Genomic DNA, 11,763 nt, shown 5'->3' on the forward strand with positions numbered 1-11,763 from the left:
AAACGTTCGACTCACTACCTGTAAAACTAAAAAAGGACAAAACAGTCTTCCTTAAAAAAAATCAAAAAGCAATACACTTTAAAAAGAAAGTCGACTCACTACCTGTAAAAATAAAAAAGGACAAAACAGTCTTCCTTAAAAAAAAAAAAAAATCAAAAAGCAATACACTTTAAAAAGAAAAAAACCTTAAAAAAATCTCTAACAAATGTAAAACTCATGAACTGGTCTCTTCACTCAACATAATTGTGAAATTAGAACATTGTCATCAAAGTCTGTTACTGCTTCAAAGGGTCATTCAATTCTCATTTTAAAAACGCAATTATATTCAATTAACATCTTGTTTTCAATATCACGAGCCCAGGTTAATTCCCATCATTATCACCGAACGTGCTAACAGCTAATAGAACTAGTCGGCCAATCCTTCTCGAGAGAGACATCGGGATTGTATCGATGGTGCATTTTGGCGGACATCTGCGGACGTCCCAAACAACTACATTAGCAAGCTAATTGAAATGGCGCGAGTAAATGGTGTGTGGCTGGCAGATGCTTCTCTACGGCGACTGCATTTGTTGTGCCCTTGCGGCGTCTCTTGCCAGCAGTCCTGTGACTGCGTTCAATTGTCCTAAGACAATTTTTTTTTTCATTCCCCGAGTAAAAGCCTCGTTAATGACACATAAAGCTGCATCTGTTCTTGGTGCGAAAGTCGGAATGTTCAATGTGCCAAAATACAACCACCGCTCGATGAACCAGGAAGGTAGCATGCGACCAAGAGGCGGACGTTAGAGAATTTCACACATTTATTTGCGAGGGGAAACCCATGCTATTTCGCTGTGAGTTAAATTACTTTTACATTTACATGTTTTGCGTCCACACAAGCGTCAATACTCAGCCGTCTATCCATGCATCAAGAAGCAGGAAGTAATCAGCAACCACAAGGATTACATAACTGATTTTGGCAAAACATCATTACAGTTTTAGTTATTTGTGTTAATAAGTCATGATGGCATAAATGGTACAGTCCATCCTAGAAAAAAACAAAACCGTGCGTCCATATATCATCTTAATACAACCAGGAAGTAGCCAGCTACTTAACACTGTGCAATCCCAATTTTTGCGAAATGTCAGAAAATGTTGACACACATTTTTTTATTTTTCCTTATTAAAACAGAAATGTGACAGGGGTACAGTCTATCCCAGAACTCAAAATATCAAAAACGAAACCATCCATCCATATTTCTACACTTACCAGGAAGTAGGCAGTTAAGGGGATACATTCGGGAATCATTCCTAGGAGAAGCCCTGTTTTCCTACAAAGTTGTACAATTCCCTTTGGTGGAAAAAAGAAAAAATCTGTGTTTTTAACATGAGGGCTTCCAAAAGCATTACACTTATTGAAAATGGTTTCATATTGTGATTATTTCTCCTCCCCAGGTCACCATCACTGACCACGGCGTTCCAGCCAAGTCCACCACGGTACGTGTCATCGTGCGCGTGCTGGACGAGAACGACAACCGCCCTCTGTTCCTGGAGAAGATCTACAAGATCAAGCTTCCGGAGCGCGAGCGTACCCCCGAGAAGGAGCGGCCCGCCGCCCGGAGGGACCCCGTGTACCGGGTGGTGGCCTCCGACCGCGACCACGGCGCCAACGCCGAGATCTCGTACAGCGTGGAGGACGGCGATGAGCACGGGAAGTTTTTCATCGAACCCAAGACGGGAGCCGTGTCATCCAAGAAGTTCTCCACGGCGGGGGAGTACGACATCCTCACGGTGAGTTTTTGAAAGTTGCAGACAGGCGTCCTCGCCGTGAGAGTCTCTCAGGGAGCTACGGCACAAGAAAGATTGTCTGAGCTGCCAATCTGCTTGACTCTTTGCATCAGACTAAAAATCGATATGTAGATCACTTCCTGTGTGTCGCCCATACATATGAGATACAAGACCGCATTATGATGTCCACATGCAGTATTTGTTATAACTTCAATGTTACTCTGGGGAGCGTAGTCCTCACTCATCATGACAGTGCAAATATTGGTATTTTTCCATTGCCGTACGAATGTACGAAAAGACAGTTTATAAGAAGAAGAAATCAACATACCCGGGAAACATCTTAAAATTGTCGACTGTCGAAATGTGAAGGCAGTGAAACAGTCCAGCTTCAATAACTAAAAAAAAAAAGTATCAAAGCAATAAAACAGCATCCCTCGACGACGCTAATGCACTCTCGTTACCTGACGGGAACAGATCAAAGCGGTGGACAACGGGCGCCCTCAGAAGTCGTCGACGTGTCGCCTCCACATCGAGTGGATCCCCAAGCCGGAGGTACCGGAGGACGCCGCCCCGCTGGTCTTCGAGGAGTCGCCTTTCTCCTTCTCCGTGATGGAGAGCGACCCCGTGGCGCACATGGTTGGCGTCGTGGCCACCGAGTCGTCGGACGTCCCCGTGTGGTTCGAGATCACAGGTAGCCGCCCCGCTCAAGTGACGTTGTCGTACTTTCTTTAAAAAAAAAAAAAGAGAGATATCCAGCTTTTGTGTGAAATTTATTGGTCCGTTCTTGTGACCAGTGACATCAGCAGGTTGCATCAGAGAGACTGAAAGAGTCACAGAAAGGCATGGATGAGGGCGTCCTGGGAATTTGTTTTTTTTTTTTTTTGTATTTTGCCACTCAGGTCCTTGTTCAACGACAGAAAGTGATGTGAAAAGTACTGAACATTTGAACATCAGAAGTTTCGAGAAGGTCAAATCCGAGTCACCTTTCATGGTTCTGTGCATTTTAGATTTATGTCAAAGTTGCACCCTCCAACTCGTATGAGTCTTCGAGCGGCATCTGCTTTTGAAATACACGAAATAACTCGTAGATTTTGTTGACAGCAACATTAACGGAGTCCATTTTCTTACCTCTAAATCAAGATTGACCTTTCCTGACACCTTTTCTTCTTCTCTTCAACTACTATCCTTTGAATTCTTTCTTTCCTCCCCGGTCCGTTGTTGTGCTTTCAAGGCGGCATAGAGGACACTGAGATGTTTTACGTCCTTCAGATGGCTTGCGACCACAACTGTACAGCAGAAGGTAGCTGCTGAAAAACACGGTGTACACTGTATGCTCAGTCTCGTATCGTACCTCATCTTGGCCCCCACCACTTTGATTTCATTCAAGCGTCATTTGTCTTTTGGTGTTCATTTTCATGCTATCAGTATGCCCTTATCCCCTTTTTCTATTGAGTTGAGTGGATTCTGTTGTCTTACCTTGGGCACGTTTACATGACAACAAAAACAGGACAAAACAATGTAATGTGCATGCCAGGCCCGTAGGGGGCAGTGTCACTTTGTAATGACACACAGCACCACGACAAATGAATTGGTTAGTTTGACATTTTTATTTGGATGGGGGAGAAACTTTTTCAGAGTTTTCCTTAGTCTTTTTCTTTGGAAAGTGCAACAGCAATTGTTTGTCTCTTAATTAAAACAACAACAATAAAAACACGGTTGTCATATAAATGAATGTCCCAATCAGCCCCCTCCCTTTTTTTCCACACCCATTATCAGTACGGTACAATACGTGTTGTTTAAACACCACCTCCCCCGATTATCTTCGCTTCCAGTGTGACACAACTTTCATTTTTTTACATCCACAAGAGTTATCGCAAGATGTTTGTTTGCCCCGTTTCACGCCATGACCGGCGCCGCTTGTCCTTTGTCCAGGTGGAAACTACGACAGCCGCTTCGACGTGGGCAAGGCCAGCGGAACCCTTATTGTGGCGAGGCCGCTGGACGCCGAGCAGAAGTCCAACTACAACCTGACGGTGGAGGCCACAGACGGGACCAGGACGGTTAGCACGCAGGTAGCAAAATTTAGCACGGGAGAGGAAACGGATTCAAGATCTGTATTTATGCATCTGTACGTGACTTGACCACCAACAGTCATATTCAGCCATCTCGGGTAATTAGATTTGCCTAGCGCATAGATAATTAGGTTTGTCTAGTTCTGAGATAATAAAGTTTGCCTGCCAAGTAGTGAAGGTAAGGTGAGGGCAGTGGTTAATCAGTTGTCTGTTGATTATGACGCAAATCAATTCTGTACGAGACTTGCGGTAATGAAAGCTGACATGTTTTAACTGCGCTAATTAGCACACTGCGTCAATTAAAAGGAGAGATTTTTTTTTCCCTGAAATTTGAGGAATAATGGGAATAGAATTAATCTATCCTTGCAGCTGGAATTTCATGATCATCAGACTTGTGTCAAGGTCATATTTAGCGCAACATTTCAGCATTAGCATATAAATTATCATTTGTTTTTGATGATACACCACGACAAAAAAGTTTCTTGTTTTTGTTGAATGATTGTCATTTTTAGCTGTTTTTTTTTTCTTTTTCCGCTAATTACAAAGTAATTTACAGATTAGGGGGAGAAATTGTGAAAATCTTTTGAGGACAGCTTTTGGTGATAACTTTTTTTTTTGGTGTTGTGTGGTTGTCCTTTTTCACAAAATTTGTGACGCAGATCCCAAAACCTGAACAGCGTTTTGGCAGAAATTATGGCATTGAGCATATGTAGCCATAGAAAAAAATTGTGACTACAATTGCTACTTTAATTTCCTGTTCATTTTAAATGTCCAGTAACAAATGAAGGTACATATGTTTGGACCAATATATTCATGACAACAAAAACAGCTCATAAGAATTGAACTAAGTGCTGATCGAGACGAAAATCACTTCTCAATTTTTTTGATAGCTCTAATATTGCTACAAACAATGCTTTTCGGCATGCCATTGTTTCTTTTGTGTCAGTTAATTCCTCGATACACATTTAGTGGCACCGGACATTAAAATGAAGAAATTGAAGAACATATTATAGTCTGTAAGCGCAAAAATAAGCGGTACTAGTCGCTAAGTAGCTGTTCTTAATCCTAAAACTTGGGGGGGAAAGAATACAGTAAATGTGATCTTTGAGTACGACTTTCCCTGATGTCAATGAATATGCAAATGTGCATCTCGTCGCTCGCAGCGACGTGTCTGCGTTTTACTTCAGTTGCCTTTCTCACGGTCACGCCTTGTCTGCGAGATTTTGCACTGTAGCTACATGCTAGTTTCGTGGTGTCTTCCACGGTCCGCCTTTGCAGCCCTTTGTCCTCGGCTGCGAAAGAATCCGTTTGTTGTCGCTGGCCATGAATGCGGCCTTTCATCATCGCGCTGCTGCTGCTTCTTGTTCTTCTTCTTCTGCTGCCTCTGTTGAAGCAGAGCCGAGCCGCCCTCGCTCATCCGCAGCGCGTCCTTTCATTTCGTGCGCCGCTTCTTTTTTTGCTCGCTACTTTCTTAAAAGCCTCGGCGACAGACCTCAACTGGTACTTCAATGACTGGCGCTCATTGGTGAACTTTAGCATTAATTCTTGTCATCGCCTGGACGAGTAAGAGGCAAACTGCTGACGTTTTCCAATTTTATTTTATTTTTCTGTTTCAATTTTTTAATTGACTCACCACAAACATAATTTGTTCCAAGTATTTTTTTTTCCATTGAAATTCTAAAATCATTTTGTGGAAGGAATATTGTCAAAAAGCGCAAATTTACGATTTTTTTTCATCATTGATTGAACACAAAGTCCTAACGAGTAAATAACTAGCTTTAATTGGTGTACTTTTAAACTGTTGTCAGTTTTAAAACTGATCATTTCCTTGACGAATTTAAGGTGAGCTGGAAAACTGAACATTTCTAAATGATGCTGTAGAAGTGAAAACACCCTTCGGAGACGAAAACGTCACACATAAATTAGTACAGTTTGAATCTATGTCTCGAACTTTAATTCAGATTATTTCCTTAAATAATTAAAGGTAATGTGTATGTATGAGACAAATTCCCTTTTCAAGTATCCTTTTGGAGACAAAAAAATCAAACCCTCATCTTTAATGTCGAGCTTTTCTTTGAAGAAAAAAAAAAAATGATGCTGTAGAAGTGAAAACACCCTTAGGAGACGAAAACGTCACACATAAATTAGTACAGTCTACAATCTATGTCTCCAACTTTAATTCAGATTATTTCCTTAAATAATTAAAGGTAATGTGTATGTATGAGACAAATTCCCTTTTCAAGTATCCTTTTGGAGACACAAAAAAATCAAACCCTCATCTTTAATGTCGAGCTTTTCTTTGAAGAAAAAAAAAAGTAAAACGCAGGCAGAGATTAATACATTTTCAAGAGATTTATCATTTTCTTCGCCGTTGACCGAATTGACTTCAACTTTAATTTGGATCGTATCCCGCGCAGATTTAGTCATTGCGTTACCAAAACACACAATCCGTGGATCTCGGTGGGAACCCTTCAGCACACCGCAAAATCGTAAGTCGGTGATGCAAACTTGATTCTGCGCCGACAACATTTGCGTTTTGTTTGCCGTTTGGTCTCGCTGAGTTTGTCTCCAAATGAGTCGGGGTGAGTGGATCACACGCATTCTGCAAAAGGTGACCTCGTGAAGCCGCTCCGGTATCGCATCCTCAAATCAGTCATGTGGAAACTTCGCGAGACTCTTTGGCCTAGTTTCACTCGCTTTCCTCACTTTTTGGACCAATCTGCTTTCACGTGTGTGCCGAGAGATCTTTTCGTTACATGACGGGAAGAGAGGGTGTTAATCCTGTTTTGGGAACATGTGTGTATGCCCTCTGCCAGTGCCCACAACCTGCCACCTGGCGGAGAGGGGGGGTCTCCGTCCTTCCAAAACCAGGCCAAGTTTGGGGTGGACCAGCATTAAAAAAAAAAAAAAAAAATCCCCCCACCGCCCCTGCACCTAACTATTTTCCATTTTCCTTCCTAAAACCGCTTTGCCATGTTTCACGTTGAATCGAAGACGGGAAAGCTCGAAGGCTGTTCACAAAAGGATTTGATTCTGCTTCACAGCCGTAGTACCATTTTGAATGGAAAAATAACCGAACGCTAACATGCTAACCCTGTTCCCATTCCCGTGTTGTTGTTTTTCCTCAACCCTTTTGTTTTCACACCTTTCAAGCAAAAGCATGTGTTTTTCTAAATTTGACCCTTTTTTTTTTCCGCCTTCATCTCATTTCATCCTCACAGCCCCCCCACCCCTACCCGTCCTTCACTGTGGCTCCATCTGTCATATGTACACACAGTCACAGTCACGCCTCCGCACAGCATTCCCCAGAGGAAGCGACACGCGCACACTCATTCACACGCAACGTTAGCATTTCCGTTATTGTTGGTGACGTAGTCGTTTTTGTCGCGGAGTCCTTTTGTCGATGATGTCTGGTTTGCGGTGAGTGAAGTGGTGATTCCGTACGGTAACATATTCCAACAAAGTGGTAATTGGGTCACTTGAAGCAGGTCTATGGCTCTGTGTGTGTGTGTGTGTGTGTGTGTGTGTGTGTGTGTGTGTGTGTGTGTGTGTGTGTGTGCGTGCGTGTGTGTTGTGAGACATCAGGGATCTGCTGCTTTATGATGTCTGGCATGACATGAGAAGACATGCCTGGAATCGCTGCTTAAAGGCGCAGCCATGCAACGCAGGCCCCATTCCTGAGTGGCTCTTTTGAGCAAGAGAGTGTGATGTGAAAGGCCCCCGAAGGAAGAGGCTCGGGAGCCCACCGTCCAGAGGTTTCACAAAATTCAGCCCCCGAGGCCGGCTTTACTCAACAGCAGGATGTTTGGTTGGCAATGAGTAGACACACTGAAAAGTATCAAAATGCCCAAAAATCATTCAAAGGCTGCCATTTTGTTTTGCCGTCTCCATTCGGCGTAAAACACGAAACTCCAAAAAGTGGCCTCCCAGCGACTTGTTTCAACTAGCAATGTGAAATTTAGGAGAATGTCTGTCATGAGCAGAGCCACAAAAAAATTGCATAATTCAACTCGCAAAGCCAGATTTGGTAGACATGTTTAATACGAATAGACCCACCAAAAACATCTTTAAAAAAAATAATGGAGGAATTCTGCTATTTTGGTCCAAAGCCGTAAGTCGACTTAATCCGAGTTTGAAATATATTTCAGCTCTCCATCCCAGATTTACTCAGCAACATGACATTTTACGTGGATCTCTATCAAGAATTAGACCCACAAAAAACTCCTGTGATTCCAAGCCTGAAAAGGCTCAGAAATAAAGCCAGTGTGGTTTGAAGCAGATATTTTATCACACTTTTTTTCATTTATGAAACTCCTTTAAAGACTTCGGCCGCTTGCAATTAAATTTGGACCAGATATACTCGACAGATGGGCAGCATGGAATTGCGAGGGACTCGAATTATCTTTCCTTGAGTGTGGGCAGAGCCAGTTTGATGACTTGCCAGCTTTCGCATTGCGTGGCACTTTGTGATTAGCAGTTGCTGCTCTTGACTCAACACTTAACATCACCACGGCGCCCGATGCCTCCGCTGCGTTGCCGGCATCGCGCCGTGCTATCGCTCCTCTCAGGTTGCGCCCAGAAGTGGCGCTCGGCAAACAGGATCACGACCGATTGTGGTCTGCTCTAAGGTGGAGCAGCACAGCTTTGTCTCTTTTTTTTATTTTGTCCCTACCTCCTTAAGGGATATCAACCCCTGGTGTCTGGTATGCAGGTGTCTAATCGGGCCTGATCCCTTTGTTCCTCATGTTTGGCAACGCTCGAAGCCCCCCTCGCCGCTCACTGGGAAGCAGAGATGGCATTCCAGCAGCTCTTCGTAATCCTCTGTCGGAAGTCCAGCAGACGAGTGGCTGGTGTTGATAAAACACTCTCCCGGTGGAATTTTACAGCTTGGTGGATGATGTTTGGAGTACACAAAAGCAGCACCCTTTTCTTTTTTCCTGATGATCAAAGGCGGAGAGGCACATGTATGGACATTTGAGTCGCAGGTTTTACTTTGTAGCGGGACTTGGGAATGAGTCGAGGCCTTTTATCCCTTCAGATGCATCGTTGCTGTCCGATGAAAAGCATTTTTGTTCTTTTTGTTCTTTTTTTTAAATTTTTTTTTTTTATCCGATTATGACGGAAATCATATGAAAGTTTTGCTTGTTCAGTGATTCACACCCCATCCATCATTTTGACGTGGTGAAGCAGTCATGGAAGGGCCACATTATAGTTACCGTTTCCCTTGGAGGGCCATTATGACGGAAATCATATAAAGAAGTCAAGCATAAAACGGTTTATTCAACTATTGTTGAAGTTACTGTAATGAGGTGTCTGGCAACAAGAAAATGCTTACAATATCTCTCTTATTTATTACATATCAGAATTTGACAATCTTTGTCCATATTTTAGCAAGCATCAGGGAAGTTGCCATGTTTGATTTGCTTTCGCGGGCCACATAAAATGATGTGGCGGGCCAGGTCTGGCCCCCGTGCCTTGACTTTGACACCAGTGATTTAAGACAAGACACTTTCAGTACAACATCATCAAAATGTTCATATGGGATATGAAAACAACACATTTCAGGGGTTGTGAAAACTTGGATTGGAGAACTTAAAATGTTGCTATTTGCACATTTCATTTTAATATTACAATTAAATGCTTGGATATTGATATATTTTGAATCCATTTGACAGCCACGTGTATTTTTATGTATGTAAGTTGCATGCTTTCATTTCATGTCAAAGTTGTAATCTCGTCTATTTAGGGCCAAATTCACAAAGAAAGGCGCGGACAGAACATGTCAACAGCAATATCAGAGTGTTCGTACTTGATTTGCCAGGAATGCCTCGGCCAAACGGCTGACTTGCATGGCCTAAAATTACTTTGTCGACGTGAGTGGGTAATTTAGGACGACATCTCTCGTACATGTCGGAGAGTTCGCTCACGTTGGGCAGATGTCGGCGCACTACTGCTGCCAGGATCCGCAGCAGAGCCTCTGCTTCACTCAAAACTATTAGCGCTGGTGTTAGTGAAGTAGACGTTATCAAGAAGGCGCATTTGCATCGAGGTGGGCAATTTCTCCACCAAATATATGCACATGACACCATTCAAATACAACGCCGGCGCAATAAGACCCGTTCTGTTTTGCAGGGCAGCTAATGACGCCTTTTGCCATCAATGCATGCTTTGTGAATTAGACTCAATCTGTTGGCTCCATTTTTACAGGTCGGCGGCACGCGGAAACCACGCAATCCTTGAGTGAATTCGGCTCATTGTTTTGAAATGATAAAAACTGGAAAAAAAAAGATTATTTTCAAAGCTAAATTACACAAATGACATTTTTTGGGAACGCATCACGTTTCTGTTTGCATTACAGGGTATTTCTTGAGATATTCGTATTTTTTTCATGTAAATGAATTCATGTAATTTATAAAAGGCTATTAGTTCTCTTAAAAGTATTTTAAATGGATTCTTTTATGATGTCATTTGACATCCATCCATTTTCCGATCTGCTTTATCCTCACAAAGGTCGCGGGGGGGGTGCTGGAGCCTATCCCAGCCGTCTTCGGGCAGTTGGCTGGGGACACCCTGAACCGGTTGCCAGCCAACTGCATAATATTAGTTAATTTATTTTTCATATCACTATACTGTATCTCAAAGGCCCTTTTTGAATCTTCAAATGAGGTCTCATATTACCGTTGTCAAGAGTGTGAAAGGATAGTAATTGAAACTGTTGCACACCACTGCTATGTAATTACATTCATTCTGTTGCATGTAATTCTGCCCTCAAGCTTTATGATTCATCTTGCAAAACCCCAAATAACAAAAAAACCTCTGTCATCCCCGTCAGGTGCTCATCCGCGTCATTGATACTAACAACCACCGGCCTCAGTTCTCCCGCGCCAAGTATGAAGTGAGCGTGCCCGAGGATGTACCGGTGGGCACCGAAGTGCTCCACGTGGATGCCACCGACCAGGACGAGAAGAACAAGTTGACTTTCACCCTTCTGAGCAGCACGGACCCATTCAGCCTGAAGAAGTTCAAGTTGGACCCGGGGACGGGGAGGCTGTACACCGCCGAACCGCTAGATCACGAGACCATGCACAGCCACGTTCTCACGGTTATGGTAAGTGTGCATGATGACATTTGGAGGTATAAATAGGGTTGCTGGTATTTCCTAGCCCAATTCTAGAGCACAGACATGGACCCCGATTTAAAAAAGGAGGGTATCATAGGATGTCAATATCCCAACAACCCAATAGGTCATTCAGAATTTGGGATTTCAACATCATTAATTTTATTCTATGTTAATTCGCAGGTACGCGACCAGGATATCCCTGTGAAACGCAACCTGGTGCGCGTGATCGTCAACGTGGAGGATGCCAATGACAACGCGCCGTGGTTCGTTGGCACGCCCTACTCAGGCCGCGTGTTCGAGTCCGCCGCCGTTGGCTCGGCCGTGCTGCAAGTCACGGCTCTGGACAAAGACAAAGGCCGCAATGCGGAAGTCGTCTACAGCATCGAGTCAGGTAATGGTCCCCGAAAATCACTCGTACGCGTGATGTGCTGGTTAAAGTGAACTTCAAAGTGTGGAAATCAAGACTAGCCTTTCCACTTAAAATCAAAGTCTGCCTCGTACCATTAAAACACGCATCGAGAAACAGGCTATCCTTGGATCACTGGTGACAGGCAAATTAGGTAGATTGCAGGAGACGCTAATGTAGAAGTCTATATTTGTAATTTTTCAAACATCAAAGCCATAAGAACAAAATCAAAGTCAGTGTCTACTCAGTGACAGTTTAAAAACAACCGACACTCGACCATTTGATCACAAGTGACAAGTAGCTGGTTAGCTAGCGGAATGCTAACAAAGCAATGTCCATTTTTGCTGTTGTCAAAGACCGAAAAGCTCAATGAAAAATCTGTTGTTCAGAAAAAGCTGCTT

The 11,763-nt window shown here is 43.2% G+C and overlaps 1 protein-coding gene across 1 annotated transcript in view; it reads left to right on the top strand.

Moving 5' to 3' along the window:
• The window catches only part of fat1a (FAT atypical cadherin 1a), a 62,953-nt gene that overhangs the window by 24,731 nt on the left and 26,459 nt on the right, over positions 1–11,763 (top strand). The window contains 5 exon segments of the mRNA XM_019861726.1: positions 1,432–1,767; positions 2,239–2,455; positions 3,697–3,836; positions 10,669–10,944; positions 11,137–11,347. Of these exon segments, the coding sequence (XP_019717285.1) occupies positions 1,432–1,767; positions 2,239–2,455; positions 3,697–3,836; positions 10,669–10,944; positions 11,137–11,347 (1,180 nt within the window).

Source organism: Hippocampus comes, unplaced genomic scaffold (assembly GCF_001891065.2).
Source record: "Hippocampus comes isolate QL1 unplaced genomic scaffold, H_comes_QL1_v1.1 scaffold7, whole genome shotgun sequence".
Taxonomy (NCBI): domain Eukaryota; kingdom Metazoa; phylum Chordata; class Actinopteri; order Syngnathiformes; family Syngnathidae; genus Hippocampus; species Hippocampus comes.